The sequence below is a fragment of the Zeugodacus cucurbitae genome, chromosome 5, assembly GCF_028554725.1.
Source record: "Zeugodacus cucurbitae isolate PBARC_wt_2022May chromosome 5, idZeuCucr1.2, whole genome shotgun sequence".
Lineage (NCBI taxonomy): Eukaryota > Metazoa > Arthropoda > Insecta > Diptera > Tephritidae > Zeugodacus > Zeugodacus cucurbitae.
In genome coordinates this window covers 2,704,386-2,720,150 of record NC_071670.1, presented here as the reverse complement: position 1 = coordinate 2,720,150, position 15,765 = coordinate 2,704,386, and the positions used below count along the sequence as shown (strand labels likewise).

The following is a 15,765-nucleotide window of genomic DNA, read 5'->3' as shown; positions in this document are numbered from 1 at the left end:
CTTTCATTTTATCTTCTTGCTCGAAGATTTTACTGAAGTGAAAGCTTATGACCTCAAAGCTCAGTTCAAGGCAACTGATATAGATATATGATGGACCATTATTACCGAGCTTTCATAAAACTCAATTAGAATCACATATCATCTGATTTATATTAGACTCCCCTATTGAATACTCATTAAAATAGCTGCTCCGCCCACTTATATCAAACCAAAGTAGTTTTAATTGCCATACTTCTACTCAATATTTGAATTTACTGTCTGCGAACTTCCCAACAATGATTGCATTTCGGGGTTTGACGGTTCGTTAGGCAAGCGTTAAAAGCTTGCAAAGAGCTAGGAAAAGTGGCACCCAACGAACGGCGGGATGTGCGGTAAACAAGTTGGAGTATTTAATGCGATGCACTCATCCAATATCTAACTATCCACCTCCTACGTGTGTGCAAGCCTGTCATTGCAGGCTTACAAAGCTCTGCAACGGAAGTGTAATGAAGAGAGAGCGCGTCCACGAAATGCAGACAAATGAGGGTGTGGAGGAGTGGAGTAGTAGGCGTACCTCGTACACACTCGTATAGTAGAAACTCTGGAGATGGTGCATGCAATACGTGTCTCGGACTGTGGCTGTGTAAAATATGTAATTAAGCAATGAAGCAACGCATTGTTGCATTTTAAGGGCAATTAAAGAACTTTTGACAGTTGAAGTTTTGCGGCTTCTCAACTTCCGCCAGCAACAACAACAAGTACGAACGGACAAGTACAAGCGTTTCATGATTGCTTGTAGAAGGAAACTTAGTTGGTTTCGTTATTATTGTTTGTGATACACTACGCAACTTGGAGGGAACGCTGCTGTTTGGGTGAGTATTCTAGGATGGGACGAAACGAGTGGGACTGCAGATCGCTATACTCGCTTGAAAATCTGTGCCTCACTTCGCTGTGGAGACTACTCCGAGTTCCGTGATCCAAAAGACCTCCGCAGTTTCTAGTGAAGTTCCTTAAGGAAACTCCGTAGGGACTAACCTTGATTTGATCTCAGAACCGCCATATTATAATTTTTGAGATTATACTGGACGTAATGCACCGTGGGCGAGATATGTGGTCAGTATAGTAGATACCGCATATGTTTATATAAGGTAGAAAACCTGTTCCTCATTTCGCTTTATGAGACTGTGTCTCCTAGAAGTGTTTGAAAAAACTCAGTAGTTTGTAGATAAGTTTCTTAAGTCAAACCTGTACGGAACCACCCAAATTTGATCTCGGACTTCTGGGTTGTTTAAGATATTGGAATCGGAGTTGGTGAGGTGTTTTAGGCCGAATTTTTTCTTAAGCCTTGTCTTTTCGAGTTCTTGTCAATATTTCCAAGTGCAAATCTTGAGAACCGTAAAATTTGTATGTTATTTCGCGACTTTATTTGTAATTTTCAAGAGAATTTGCTTATTTAAATAACATTCTATATTTTTGTAATTACACTTGAACAAATTTCATGGGTACACTTCAATTGGTCTTCATACATATTTAAACCGATCTCTAATAAATATTTATACAGTTGGTTTGGAATTGGAAGATAACTTCTTGGTGTTAACTTCTTATTACGAAAATATGTTCAACGCGTAAGCTGAACTATTATTTTTTCTAATATTAATTTGACTGTTCAAGTATACAGACGGTGGTAGATGGTCGGTCATAGCAAAGTACTTGCTTTGAAGTCCTTGAGATTCTTTCGGTACAAGTAACTTGACTTTGTTAGAAAAGTCAAGAGATCATAACGGTCGTGTTTATTTTTTTATAATTGGTTTTTGGTGAGTGTGAATTTTTCTGAGAGCATTTTAAGCACAAGCAAGCTGAGTTGTGCGAGACGAAGACTTAGAAATGCAGGAAACGCGAATAAACGCTCTTCAAGGAAACGATGTCTCATTCCTCTTAACCAAAGAGAATAAGTGAAGTTAAAATTAACATTCCTCGGTATTCGATATTTGTGAATATTTAGAGTTCAAGGAAGTAAGAGAGAGAAAGAAAGATAGATGAACCGCTCTTCAAGGAAGTAGTTTCTCATTACTCTTAACTATAGAGCCCAAGTGAAGTCTAACTTGATATTCCGCGGTATTCGAAATCTAAATATTTAGAGTTCAAGGAAGCGAGAGAGAGCGAGAAGAGCAGCTCTTTAAGAAAATGGTTTCTCATACGTTTTATTTATAGAGGACAAGTGAAGTCTGACTTCGAAATCTAAATATTTAGAATTCAAGGAAGCGAGAGAGAGCGAGAAGAGCCGCTATTTAAGAAAATGGTTTCTCATATTTTTTAATTATAGAGGCCAAGTGAAATCTAACTTGATATTCCGCGGTATTCGAAGTGTACTGTTAGTTCGGTTGTTCGAAAAATGTCGCAAAATTATAAATTAACGGTACTTTTTGAGAGGCATCGAAAATAATTAAATTTACTCGTTTCTGAGTACAAGAGGGTTTCGATCTCAATACAAGCCTTTTTCTGAGAACTAAATATTGAGTAAAGCAAGACTTTTTTTTCAATTAACGGTACTTTGTTTTACTGGAAATTAATTTTGTGTACAAAACGAGGGTTAAGAAGTGTCATAACAGTAAATTAAAAATGTTTATCAAATAAAAATATTTCCTTATATGTTATAGACCATTCGTAACTATTATATTACATTTTGTAACTGATAATTAATGTCTAAGTAATAAGCCAATTGAAGTCCTTATCTTTGCGATAATCCGTTATCTTCAAGTTCATTTCCTTCAATGTACTCGCCAAATCATGCCAAAATATACGTGCTCTAAAAGAAAAAAAAAAAACAAATTGAAATGTCTTCACTTAATTGTTATCATAGCTCAGCTTTGCTTGCGCTAACGCTTTTTGTTTCAATATTATTTTATCATTCCGTCTGCGGTTATTCTTCTGCTTTAGTGATCTTTTATACGGCACAGAGTACGCAAGAAGTAGCATACATGTCGGCAAACAAAAATAATTTACTACGCATCTTCGCGTTCACATTTTGGATACTCATAACAGTGGTGATATTTATGACTTATCAACTGTCATTGCAAAACACTAAGCAGTCGGGCGCCTGGTATAATGTCACAGCGGCGATGATGCGCACCAATTTGCTAACGACTGGCATACGTAAGTTGAACGGTTGCGCGCTTCTTACAGTTATTTACATTAACCGTTATTGTTTGTTATTTTTTAACTCAACTCAACTCAACTTTTCAACTGTGCAGCATTTCAAGCGGACGCCATTATAAAGCTACATGAAGCCGAGTTGCCAAATGTGCCCTTCGATTTGTGGTATCGCCTGAACGCGATGCGTCTAAATGCGACTTGCGCCCGAGCGCCTTCGCTGTCACAGCTGCGCTTTCACAACGACTACTGGCAGGTGTTTCACAATAGCAACGCCACCTACCACCTCTTCAATGCATACTTTGATGCGCGCGCGCATGTCACACAAACCAGCGCAGTGGTGCGCGTACTGAGCATGATCAATAACAAGGCGGCGCCGAATAATACCATCTTCTGTCAGCTGTGGTATGACAGCAGCGATAAGCCGGCGATTGTGCCCGTGGTAGAACAGCGACTGGTGTGGCACATTAAGTGGGGTACGCGTGCTGATTACTTGCCACATTTAATCACATGTGCAGTGCCGTTAGCCGGTGCCAAAGGCGAGCCGGTCGCACCGCGTGCCGTCTCTTTGGTGGTGAATATGTGCGAAACCGCAACGAATATACTGCGCGTACGCTACGAACGGCCGACGGGTAATGAGACACAACTCGGTTTTGCGGTGTGCGTGAAAGGTTTGGACTATCCGTATGCGGATATGGGTCCGCGTTTGGTCGAGTGGTTGGAGATGCAGCGGCTGTTGGGCGCACGCAAAGTCATCACCTACAAGTTGGCGTTGCATCCGAATTTGGAGCGTGTTTTAGAGCATTATGTGGCGGAGGGTTTTGTCGAAGTGCATCCGCTCAGTATGGGTTCGGAGATGGTGAACAAACCGTTGTATCTGCATGATTATCTGCGCGCGAGCATTCAGAACAAGCGCATGAACGAGCTGGTTCCCTACAATGATTGTTTTTATCGTAATATGTACAAGTATTCGTACATCGTGACTGTCGATATCGATGAGGTGATTATGCCGCTCGGCAATCTCACCACTTGGCAGCAGTTGGTCGACGAAGCGCAGCATTTGCGTTCATCTGGCTGTCCGCAGGGCTACGGTAGTGTTTGTGCGCGCAACGTACATTTCCCCATTAATGGTCTCAACTATACTGAGACGTCGGCGGCGCCGCGACATATGTTCATGTTGCAGCACATACATCGGAATAAACATGAGGGCGCCGGTCAAGGCACGAAATGCATACAGAATAGCAGCGAAGTGCTGACTTTGCACAATCACTACAATTTCGCGACGCTGAAGAGTTGTCGCTGGTTGAACTTGGATCCGAAAGTGGCACAACTGCAGCACTATCGGCAGTTGGCGAAACCGGAGGAATGGGTTACGAAGATACGCGATGAGAGCATCTACCGTTACAAGGACGCTTTGGTGAGCAGTGTGGAGCCAGTGCTGAGAAAGCTGTCCTATTTGCGGCGATAATACGGTCAGCTATTGGCTGTTGGTGTCCGCTTTTAGTGTTTAGTGTTTAGGTTTGAAGTTAGGAGTTAACCAAATTTAGCAAAGTATTAAGTAAGTTAATTAGTATTTAGATAGCTTTGTAAGTACATCAAATGCCATTGCAATAAGAAATAAAAGGGAGCTCATAACGGTCCCAAATTTTGATTGAAATTTGTTCGAATTGAATTCGCGAGTTCTTTTAGTAGAAGAACCATAATTTTGTCTCGCTGATAGAGGTCTATGGAAGAAGGAGAAGAGGCCTTTGCTGTTCTAAAACCTAAGGGACTTCTGGTCTCCACTTTCCGACTACTAAATAATATATAAATCATAATTAAGGCATAAATGATATAAAAAAGTATGAATAAATAAAAAACAGTTAAATTTCAATAAAAAATATATCGATATATTATCAAAAGTCTTATTACACAATTATCGACTCTAAAGTTTTGATATAACGTGCAACTGAGTAGTGAGCATAACGATTTCTCAGTTTTATAATTAACTGTAATGCAACATTTATCGGTAATAATCGATTTTATTGTAAATTTTAATTATTTTGAAAAATATTTGATCGTACCACTTATTAAATAATAATCAATATGTATACAATATTAATTGCTATCGATACTTGTGCTTATCGATAAGTCCATACGAACGCTTCACAGTTTAAGTATATGACTCACAAACAACATCAAACCACTGCCCAGTAACAAACCGAACACACCCGTTGCTTGTATTGCCGCACCACCATCACCAACGCCGGCCTTCATCAATATCGGACGTTGATTGGCCTTCGCTTGCATGTATTGGCTGCAACTTGTCTCGTTCTTGATGAACTTGAACACCGATTCGGCAACATTGGCGGGTGTAATTTCACGGCACTGCTCCAGATGGTGTATGGTGCAGCTTTCGAAACGTTCCAGATCCACACAATGACCCGGCTCCAACACGAGATCAGGCAAATCGAACAGATCGGGCACTTTGATGTCTTTGGGCAGGAATTCATGGAATGAGCTATTCAAACACGTATTGATTGCATCGCGATTCGCCTCCAAGCATTCGGGTCCCTCTTCGGCAACGAATAGCGCTATGTGATCGCCACCGCGCGAGCACATGAAATCCATCAAACCCGTGGCGATGCGCATGAGCACGACACTCTGCTGTTTCTCCTTGGTGCTGAGGCAGGGTTGTACTTTGGCATTGAAGTCGCGCAGACACTTGGCGGCTGCGGGCGCTTTATCGCAGTATTTATTGAAGACTGTGTCCAGTTCGCCGATGGGGCGTGCCGCTTCGATTTCCTGCTGCAACGCCGTCATGTTGGCCAAACCCGACAAACAGCTGGTCAACACAACGCTGGCCTTCTCGATCTCCTGATACAGTGTGGAGTTCTCTTCGCCGCCCGCCGCTTTCTTGCACTTCTCGCGCAGCACTTTCTTCAGCTCATCTGTGGGTTGAACATAAATTTATTAAAAAATACACCGCATCATTTCACTTGTACTACGTACCCACTGTGAAATTTCGATTATTGTACTCAGCGGGCAGAAATTGATTCTTCAGCGCATCTAATTGACTATTTGTCGCCGCTGCTTGACATTGGCACTGTAGGGAGATGGCTAAGGTCGCCACCGTGATCACACATAGCAATTGCAGTTTTTGCATTTTTTACCGTTATCGTTTTTTTTTGTGTTTTTGCGTACTTTCAACTGTCTTTCTGCGCGTCGCGTATAGTAGTGAAATCGGCGCTGACTTGAAACAACTGCCAACCGCTTTGACTTCAAGGTAACCAATCGTGATCGCCAATATAACGGCATTCGATGGTAAAAGCATATAAATTCTTATCTTATCTTATCGGCAAAGGCCGATAGTAGATAGTATATATTTCTTTCTGTTTGTGTTTGATTTCTAATCGGCGTCATAAACTCCAATAGCATACTGCTCTAGCATAGACGATTGCTAAAGTAATTATTTTTAATATTTTTTTGTTTTTGTAAAACGGTTTGAGTAATATTTTTACAATTTATATTTTAGTTCGATTAGTCGTAAAGAATCTTAAGAAACTTGTTTTGTGTAACACTTGCTGTAAACAGTCATATTCTTGAGGCTCTCATAGTCACAGTCAGTCTTATTGTGTTTGCACTTCTTGAGCTTGGAGTCTGTCGATTCAATAATGGCATACCAACATACAGAGACCAATAATATTATCACAAATTTAGGAGGAATTCGTTGCGTTCTTTTTGAGTTTTGGGTTTGCCTCTTCTATAACGTCATTCCTAATTTTACTACAAATTAGCTGGAGTTTATCCACTGCTCCTCACCTTATACATCATCTAGCCAGAGTTTCTTCAGATCTTTCTTTTAATTCGTCCATCCATCTCGATCTTGATCTTCCTCTTGCTTTGCCGGCGAATGCTTTCGCGTCCATTACCTTCTTTTGGGCTCTTGAATTGTATATTCTTGTAACATGACCTAACAATCTTATTCGTTACGTTTTAATAGATCTTTTCAAATTTTCACCTTCAAAAATCTGCGGTCCTGGAGCGCCTGCCTAAAGTTGAGACTTACACGATAAAAAATAAGGCAGACTGGTTGGCCCATACACGTCTCCGAAGTCATTTTGACTTTTATTCGGTCTTCTTGTGCTGGGAATCTAGTTTATAAGGTACTTCATGGGATTTGAGCTTTTGGGCGGTTCTAAATCCGAACGATCTCTATCTTCCGCCCGTTCTCCTCCATTGAATGAATTAATTAGTGCAGCTGAAGACGAGCGGAAGCCTCTCGGCTTATCGATTTTCTTAATCCAGCAGATATATTCGAAGTTCCGACGCACATTCATGTAGATAAAACACACTTTTAGAGAGTAATTATATAAGCTGTATAAATTTTAGAGAAACGATGCCTGTAAAAGACACCCTGTCGTTGGGATTTCCCCCAAACCGAAATAACCGTATTGTTGTATCTCCAAAAACTCACTTGCGCCAACATTTGTCAATGTAGCTTCGAAATATTTTATGTTCTGAGCTTCTTGAACAACTATCGACAGTTATCTACTACCATATATTTTCCTATATATACTGAAATGTGTATGTTTAGTTATGTATTTGTGTACTTTGCTTCGTCGATTGTTGTTGCTAGACAAATAGTTTTGCCACAGCTGGTCACACGATAACCAATTATTTTTATTGCTCACTTTGCTCATGTTTAATTTTTTTTTTCGGTTTCACCATTAACAACTCATCGGCTTCGTTTTTGTGTTGATAAGATTAAAAATCGCTTGACACATTGTGTGGTGCAACGTCAAAGATCAAAGTACACTTGTACCGTGAAACTCATATACGGTACTGCCTACAGTCATGAGTAAATATTACGAAATTAGTTACTTTGAAAGATGAAAGTAGTTTCTCGGCGGGCTTTCAATGTTGGCCCTCGAAGACTTACTGTATTTTTATGATTTTCTTTGTTGCTTCAAGAATCATGGACTGTACTACTACCATATGTGGAGCCGCATCGGCTGATTGCGTGAACCATTGAATTGTGGATACCTTGGGATTGAGATCAAAGAGATCAAGAGCCAGGCATCATGATTCGTATGAAATGAAAAGAAGAAACATGGACTGTGACCGGATGACTGGAGCTCTGCTGGATTATTGTTCCATATTTTTAAATTAAGCTGTATGGAGCCGAATGCGATTGCAAACCAGGCATCTTGATCCGTATGAAATGAAAAGAGGAAATATTAAAACCATTTGTGGAGCTCTACCGGATTTTTGGACAACCATGTAGTCGAACTGTAATGGGGTCAAAGAGATCAAGATCCAGCATAATGCCTGATCTGCACCGGATGATTGCGTGAACCATGTAATCGAACTGTGGGGAACATGGATCAAAGAGATCAAGATCCAGACATCATCATCCGTATTAATTGAAAAGAAGAAAAATGGACTGTGACTTCCACATGTGGAGCTGCATCGGCTGATTGCGTGAACCATGTAGTCGAATTGTGGATATCTTGGCATTGGGATCAAAGGAATTACGAATCAGGTATCCGGCTTCAAAGTAAAGGTATTGGACAAATATTTTCCTGATGGGCATGTGAGTGAAATTTGTTGTTAAATTGAATACGAGTTCGGGTTGTACCAAATATCTGGTTGTATTTCTGCTTGTAAATTTGTAAGATATGTCTGGTTAATTGGTTTGTGGAGGCGGGAGGTCGCCAAACCTAACTACAAGTCATAAGTAATAATTTTAATGTATCTTTACTCATCAAATAATTTTATCTACTGTGTCATCGATGTGAACAGAGACGCGAAAGCAGTATAAAAATAAGTATATTTTAAGGGCGGCTTGTTAGAAAAGACACAACTACGATGCGATTCACAGCATTTCAACGCAGTTGTTGGCTGTTGGTATGGACCTTCACTTGGACGCTCCATCACGCATACGCAGAGGAGGAACTGAAATTGAGTTCCTTGAAGGAAGAACTATTCATAGATCGACGACCGCGTAAGTTTTATTGCTGCTCCTTTCATTTTATTTTCTCGCAACTTGGAAGTTACCTTCCACTACAATTTCGCTACAGCGCCGAGCGTGGAGGAGATATACAAACTTATCGAGCAAGAGCTACCATCATTGCCGCTGGAATTTATGCAACGCCACATCGATGATGAACTACGTCTCAACGACAGCTGTGCGCCATATCCACAACTAATGCAATTAGAATTCCACAACACTTATTGGCAAGTACATCGCAGCGATAATCTTACTTTCTACCTTTATGGCGCCTACTACGACAATCGCACAGCAGTGGTGAGTCACGAAGGTGCGCCGCTGGTGCGCATACTCGCTTCGGTCAATGTTATCGATGTGGACTTGAAAGACTATCGGCCCAGCTATTGTCAGTTGTGGTATGAAGAGCACAGTGTGCCGTTTATTGTGCCCGTGCACGCATACCGCCAGCTCTGGTATAAGCCCTGGGATGGCAATCCTGAGCTTTATTTTCCGCAATTCGTTGAGTGCGCCATTCCGACGGAGGTGCAACATTTAGTGCCGAAAACCGTTTCGTTGGTAGCGTCCGAATGTGCGCGCGCCACAAATAATCTAGGCGTAATCTATGAGCCGCCCGTAAATCAACCGCAGCGCGGCTTTGCAGTTTGTTCGACGGGTCTCTTTAATCCATATCGCGATAATTCGGTGCGTTTGGTGGAATGGTTGGAGCTTTTACGTCTATTGGGAGCCGAGCATGTGATGTTACCCACATTCGGCATACATCCGAACGCGACTAAAGTGTTGCGGTACTACGAAGCCGAAGGTTTTGTTTCAGCACCGGGCATATCATTTGCACGTGGCGAACCGTCATTGCCACACATCGCCTTCGAGATGATAAAAGCCAGCCTCGGCAATCATCGTGTTAACGAGTTGATACCGTTAAACGATTGTTTATGTCGTAATATGTACAAATATGACTATATAGTTATAATTGATGTGGATGAGGTCATAATGCCTGTGGGCGCAACGCGTAACTGGGCGGATATGACACCATTGGCTGAGGCGCAAACGCGTCAAGACGATTGTGAAGAGGGCGCCTCATCGCTTTGCTTTCGCAATGTCTATTTTCCAGCATATCCCGAACGCAAGCCATTTAGCGATGCCGTCCCACATTATATGTACATGATGCAACATGTAGCACGTGTGGCAGATCATTTGGAACCATACGTGGCTACTAAATGTTTTCACAGTACACATTCTGTAGTCGGTGTACATAATCACTTTCCAATGCAATGGGTAGCTGGATGTCACATGCGTTCCGTCAACGTGTCCATCGGTCAAATGCAACACTACCGTGAACCCGATATACCCGAGACGCTAGAGAATCCGGTTATCGATGAAGTCATATGGCGCTACAAGGAGCCGTTAGTACAGCATACGCAGGCCGTATTGCGGCAACTGGGACTGTTGCGTTGGGTGGAGGTACCATTAAATGATGCACAAGAAGAAGCTATAATAGTAGAGAAACCAATAGATGTAGAACTCAAAAGTAGTCAAACGGCACAGAAGCTCGAGTCAAAAGTTGAACCAGAGTCTAATATGGAGAAAGACTCCGTAGCACAAAGCGCCAAAACGGCAGAACATTTCGAACTTTGATTTACGATCTAGTTGTTGTAGCTAAATTTCAAAAAAAATATTAGATGTAAATTGCGATCATGCTTCAAAAACTACAGATAATCTAATAGTTTTGTTTCTGTGGTAGTTGTAGTATACTCTAGAGGTTCGCGTACATATATTTTGTACTCATTAGGATATTAAGCTTTTGTTCTTTCATAGTCTAGCACAGTAAATTTACATTTCTAGTATCAAAAAGGCTTTGTGTCCTAGCAGGACTTAAGGATAATTGAGTACGATTAAGTATAAGTATAAGTGTAAACTTAAGTATAAATCCCAATATTATTAGTATAAAAATAAATAAGACTACAAATATGAGTATGAGTATAAGTATGGATACAAATATGAGTATGAGTATGAGTATGAGTACAAGTATGAGTACGAGTACGAGTACTTTATTATTAATACAACTTTAGCCGAATTAAAACCGTTAAATATTATTACACTCAAATCTTATAAAAAATGCAATAAAAATATAAGTACTGTAAATTTATCGCTTCAACAAATGTTGAAAAATCATAAGATTTAAAAAATATAGGAGTGTGTTTGCAGTGAGTGCCTTTGGGGCACATAATGCTCGCGCGCAAAGCACTGAATGTCTACGTTTATTTGTCGACATTTGCTGGCAGTATATTTGATTTTCCACTTCACCAAGCGCATGAGTACATGAATGTACTCATATTTGTATAAATGGGTGTGTATGTGTGACTTCGTGTATGTGCGTATGCCATTTTATGACACGCGAACACACCAAATGGACATAAATTGCAAGCATGTTGCCATTGCTGGTGCACTGTGTCTGCCACCGTTAGCGCTCTTCTCCATTTTGCCGTCGCGCTCTCTCCTACACCGTTTCTACACATTTGTGCGTGCGAATCGCCAAGCGGCTGGCTGGCTGGAACTGTATGACCGCACGACCCAAACAAGCAGCCGACCGACAGCTAACGCCATTTACACATGTAAGACACAGCCATCAACAGAAGAACAGTACAACAACAACAACAGCAAGCACGCGGGACTTGAGTGAGAGGCTGCGCGTGAGTGTGTGATTGAGTGTGCCGTGCGAAAGGTGATTGTGTGGCAGCAAGTGAAATATGTTGGCGAAGAAACGTGACCGACATGGCTAAACGCGGCCGCGTCGTACGGACAGGAGCGGGTGAGAGGAGAGAAAGAGAGAGAGAATCAGCGAAAATATGTTGCGCATAAAAGGAAAAGTGCAAAATGAAATAAACTAAAAATTATGGCAAATGGAGTTTGTTGCAAAAGGAAATATGAAAGGAGCGCAAATATTGACAAACTCATTTAGCGGAAAGTTATAAAAGGAATAACAGTAAATATATAAAAAAATAATAATTCAAGCTTTGCTTGAAGCAAATTTAGCGTCAGGTGTGTGTAGCGCATTTACTAACGGTACTACACTGTATATATGTATATACTTACTTATATCATGCGTACTCATTTGATCACGTGTCTGTATGTGAAACGCTACATTTTGTGCGCGTTATAACTTAGTGCAGGTCAGTTGAGTGTTCGGCGTCATAAATTTCATCGCATGTCAGTTACAGTTACTTCGGAACAACTACATTTGTTTGTGTTCGTGTTGTACGTGACGTATACGTAACCAGCGCAATTGGTAAATATTTTTGTTTGGATTTTGTGTTGTGTTGTGTTGGTTGGACTTAATCAAGAGTTATGCATGCGCCAACATTTGTATTGAGTGTTGTTGTGGAATTAGTGCAAGTACATGTATAATGTATAATATATAGTTCCTTATAGAGGCATTTAAGCAGCGCAAATGTGAACTTTTATATATTACAATGATCATTTGCTCACCACTGAAATTTAATTGGTCGATTACAGTAAAAATTAAAATTGATTTTGAAGCATTTTTATCATTTTCAGCCATGAAATATTTGCTATGCATGGTTTTTTTTGGTTAAATAGAGAATAAATAGTCACCATCGACCGCCAGTGATAATTTTTTCATGCTGTTTCGAAAATTCCATTTCGTTCCGCTTAGTTTTTTGTGGTCAAACTCCATTTTTTGAAGTTGGAGAATAAATAAATTAATATTTCAAGCTGTTTCGAATATTCCAGTTCGTTCCACATGGTGTTTTTGTTGTTATACTCGACTTTTTTAGGTTTCTAAATTATTGAAAGTATTTTCCGAGTACTGAGATGTCCGTACATAGTTGTCGAAGATCTGGTTTGACTTCAAAAAATTTGTTAGGCGTGTCTTTAGTCTAATACGCTTCACAATTGTCAGTTTCATTAATCAACCGTCAACTGTATACTTTACACAACTTTTACTGACGTTTTTTTTTCGGCCACACGAACTCGAACCAACGTAAATTTTACTTACAGCACCGCGCAACGCTTTTTTACGCATGCAAAATTGTTGTTTATGCTTATGAGGCTGATGAGCAACAGTATTATGCTGATGAATATGACGATGATCATGATGATGGTGGTGTTGTTGTTGATGATGATGGCAGCAATAATAAAATACGCCAACGCTGTTGTCTATAATGATGCGCGTGTCGAAGTTATTGCTGTTGTTGTTTTACATGTTGTTCACACGTTTGTTGTGCCATCGCGATTCTTTTTTGTTTTTTTTTGCCCACATCGAGGATAACACACATGACTACATATATTCGCATTTTATGATATGCCGCTATGTTTGCTTGCCACAAGCCATTCCCCAACCGCCAACCGCCAACAATTGTTGCTGTCACTGTTTATTGTTGGCAATTTAGCAAGAAGTAAAAACAAAACACAAAAAAATGGCAGCAATAAAACCCGCCAAACGAAACAAAATGATAAAAAATGCAGAAAAGTGTGTAGAGGACCTGTAAGAGAAGGCTGAGAGGGAACGGTGAGATAGCGGAGTGGAAAGGGTGTAGTGGCAGCACCGGAGCTGCACAAAGTGAAATTGAAATCAGGCGAATGTAAGTAGACAAGCAACAAGAAAATCACTTTATGAGCTGAGTAAGTAAACGGCTTGGGGATTGCTGTCAAGGTGTGTAGCTCACGGCACATTATTGCTTGGAATAATATTATTTACCGCAATGCAAAGCACACGTCGTAAAAACAAGAGATTTAATATTAAATCATAGTACTTGCGTACTCAAGATTTTGCGCAAATAAATCGTTAAATGTTTATAGAGATAGAATAGATAGTAATAGATCATCTATGGCGCGCTCTTCAAAACACTGAAGTCAACTTCGGACGGATGTGGGGATTTACCATTCGAGTTCTACAGCATTATCATTTAGACCAACCGAGTCTTCTTAGCGAGGATGGGATTTGTAGCTCCAAGGAGCTCGAGGTATCTTCTGAAATTCATCCCGAATCCCTCTTCAAAACCTTAATTCATTGAAAATGTTCTGAATTACGACGATTAAGACTTCTTCTAGTCTCTTTAGCATGTTCTGTGCGTTATGAATCAAAGTCCGTTGGCCGATACTAAGTATCTAATAGCGAGTTTGTGAGTTCTTGAGTTATCAGACTTGTTCATTAAGTTAGTTATAACACTGAGGGCGAAAAAATTTGCTTGCCGAAGACCTGACTCACTTATTTATTTCTATTTTCTGAGTAAGCTCTCTTCTTTCCCACCAACTTTTGCCACTTTTATTGTATTATTTTCAATTTAACGCCAGCTAAAGTGTAACTCAAATGCAAGTGTGTGTCTTAAAGGCTTCGCCTCGTATGAAGACAATACGTCCATGGTTTGCCTGTGATACAGCCTAAGTAGTTGGGGAAATCCAAATAAAGTGTAAAGCTTGCAATGAGCTCGATGATGCGGTTGATTAAGAAGATAAGCATTGGAGAAATGCCGGTGTGGCTGAAAGATTTTCACTGTCAAGAGACGCGAGAGCATGTAATCGAATTGATATGAAAGTGTGCATGCGAATGAAAGACAAGTTCGAAAAAAATCACTGGGAATATGGGGAAAGGGAGTGACGAAATCTACAACTACCATTTTCGCAACTGTTTCTAAAACCTCAAATATTTTCTTTCTCTCCGTTTGTTATTTATCTTCTATTTGTTATCTCCGGCATTTCTTTTTTTTGTTCATTCGTTCGTTTTTTTACGCATTCTCAATGCATCAAAGCCACGCGCTTCTAAATCGCATAAATTGTTCACACACGACTGCTCAGGTTTTTCTTTTATTTGCTCAATCTGTCATTCACTTGAATAACTCATCTCACTCAATGATAATAACACAATGCGAAAGGCGTTAAGATTGTGACGAGTGTATGCAAATGAGTTAGCTAAGAAAAGGCAGGAACCATCTCGCTTTCAGTACTTTCTCGATGTTTTTTAATAAAAGTGTCTCAATTTCTGGTGGAATGCTATAAATTAATGTCCGTGTCAGTCATTCCAATCCTTTCAAAATATGGTCTGTTCCTGTGAGGACTTGAGCTCGAACTAAAACCTGAGTTAGGTTAAGAAACTTCGTTCGCTATGCTTTCTATCGCAGTTGAAGATTTTGATATTTCATTCACAAAGGTCTACTCGTCTACACTTCTCAAATGGTTTATGTATAATTTTATTAGTATGTGGAAAGCCAATCAGAAGTTGGAATTATTTTCTTAACATGCAATCGTAAGATTTGGAGCTCCGAACTAACGGTCTCAGTGGTCAACAGTTCCAGTAAATCTCTGGTCTAGTTCATACATCTTAGAAGCCACTGAAAGTATGTGCCCTCAAGGAGTTTTTACATCTGTCTTTGACGGCTTCCTTTTGGTTCACAGCCCATCTGATCAAACATGATCTCGAATTCAGAGATTTCGCTTCTTCGCAAACTCCTTTAGCGGACGGGTTATAGCAGTTGATCCGATGGACCACACACAGTCCTCGCTCCACCAAAACTGTTCCAAGTTCATGCAAACCTTTATCTATCCGCTGAATTGACCTCAGCGCCATGAGCAGGATGCATGGTGTGAAGGACGTCTTTTGGCCTTGCACACGAAAGGCTGCAACTGTGTTA

The 15,765-nt window shown here is 40.4% G+C and overlaps 3 protein-coding genes across 4 annotated transcripts; 2 read left to right on the top strand and 1 right to left on the bottom strand.

The window, feature by feature from the left end:
- Positions 1 to 1,087: 1,087 nt before the first annotated feature.
- LOC105208718 (uncharacterized) lies at positions 1,088 to 5,304 on the top strand. Of its 2 annotated transcripts, XM_054232617.1 has the most exons (3): positions 1,088 to 1,793; positions 2,917 to 3,132; positions 3,231 to 5,304. In XM_054232617.1, the coding sequence occupies exons 2-3, from the start codon at positions 2,958 to 2,960 to the stop codon at positions 4,595 to 4,597; spliced, it is 1,542 nt and encodes a 513-aa protein (XP_054088592.1). In that variant the 5' UTR covers positions 1,088 to 1,793; positions 2,917 to 2,957; the 3' UTR covers positions 4,598 to 5,304. The 2 variants fall into 2 exon arrangements, with proteins under 2 accessions (XP_054088592.1, XP_011177014.2); XM_011178712.3 differs by lacking the exon at positions 1,088 to 1,793 and having other exon boundaries at positions 2,307 to 3,132.
- Positions 4,997 to 6,398, bottom strand: LOC105208719 (27 kDa hemolymph protein). Its single transcript, XM_011178713.3, has 2 exons — positions 6,121 to 6,398; positions 4,997 to 6,059 (listed from the first exon to the last, which is right to left on the bottom strand). Exons 1-2 carry the CDS (start codon positions 6,272 to 6,274, stop codon positions 5,275 to 5,277), a joined length of 939 nt encoding a protein of 312 aa, XP_011177015.2. The 5' UTR covers positions 6,275 to 6,398; the 3' UTR covers positions 4,997 to 5,274.
- Positions 6,399 to 8,043: 1,645 nt separating this feature from the next.
- Positions 8,044 to 11,362, top strand: LOC105208720 (uncharacterized). Its single transcript, XM_011178714.3, has 2 exons — positions 8,044 to 9,115; positions 9,192 to 11,362. Exons 1-2 carry the CDS (start codon positions 8,980 to 8,982, stop codon positions 10,751 to 10,753), a joined length of 1,698 nt encoding a protein of 565 aa, XP_011177016.2. The 5' UTR covers positions 8,044 to 8,979; the 3' UTR covers positions 10,754 to 11,362.
- The last annotated feature ends 4,403 nt before the right edge of the window (positions 11,363 to 15,765 follow it).

Bases quoted from the DNA above. Each gene is read 5' to 3' on its own strand.
- LOC105208718 (XM_011178712.3), top strand. From the start codon at position 2,814: ATGTCTTCACTTAATTGTTATCATAGCTCAGCTTTGCTTGCGCTAACG. The intron at 3,133-3,230 runs GTAAGTTGAACG...TCAACTGTGCAG, and splicing joins TTTGCTAACGACTGGCATAC to CATTTCAAGCGGACGCCATT.
- LOC105208719 (XM_011178713.3), bottom strand. From the start codon at position 6,274: ATGCAAAAACTGCAATTGCTATGTGTGATCACGGTGGCGACCTTAGCC. The intron at 6,060-6,120 runs GTACGTAGTACA...TTCAACCCACAG, and splicing joins TAATCGAAATTTCACAGTGG to ATGAGCTGAAGAAAGTGCTG.
- LOC105208720 (XM_011178714.3), top strand. From the start codon at position 8,980: ATGCGATTCACAGCATTTCAACGCAGTTGTTGGCTGTTGGTATGGACC. The intron at 9,116-9,191 runs GTAAGTTTTATT...ATTTCGCTACAG, and splicing joins ATTCATAGATCGACGACCGC to CGCCGAGCGTGGAGGAGATA.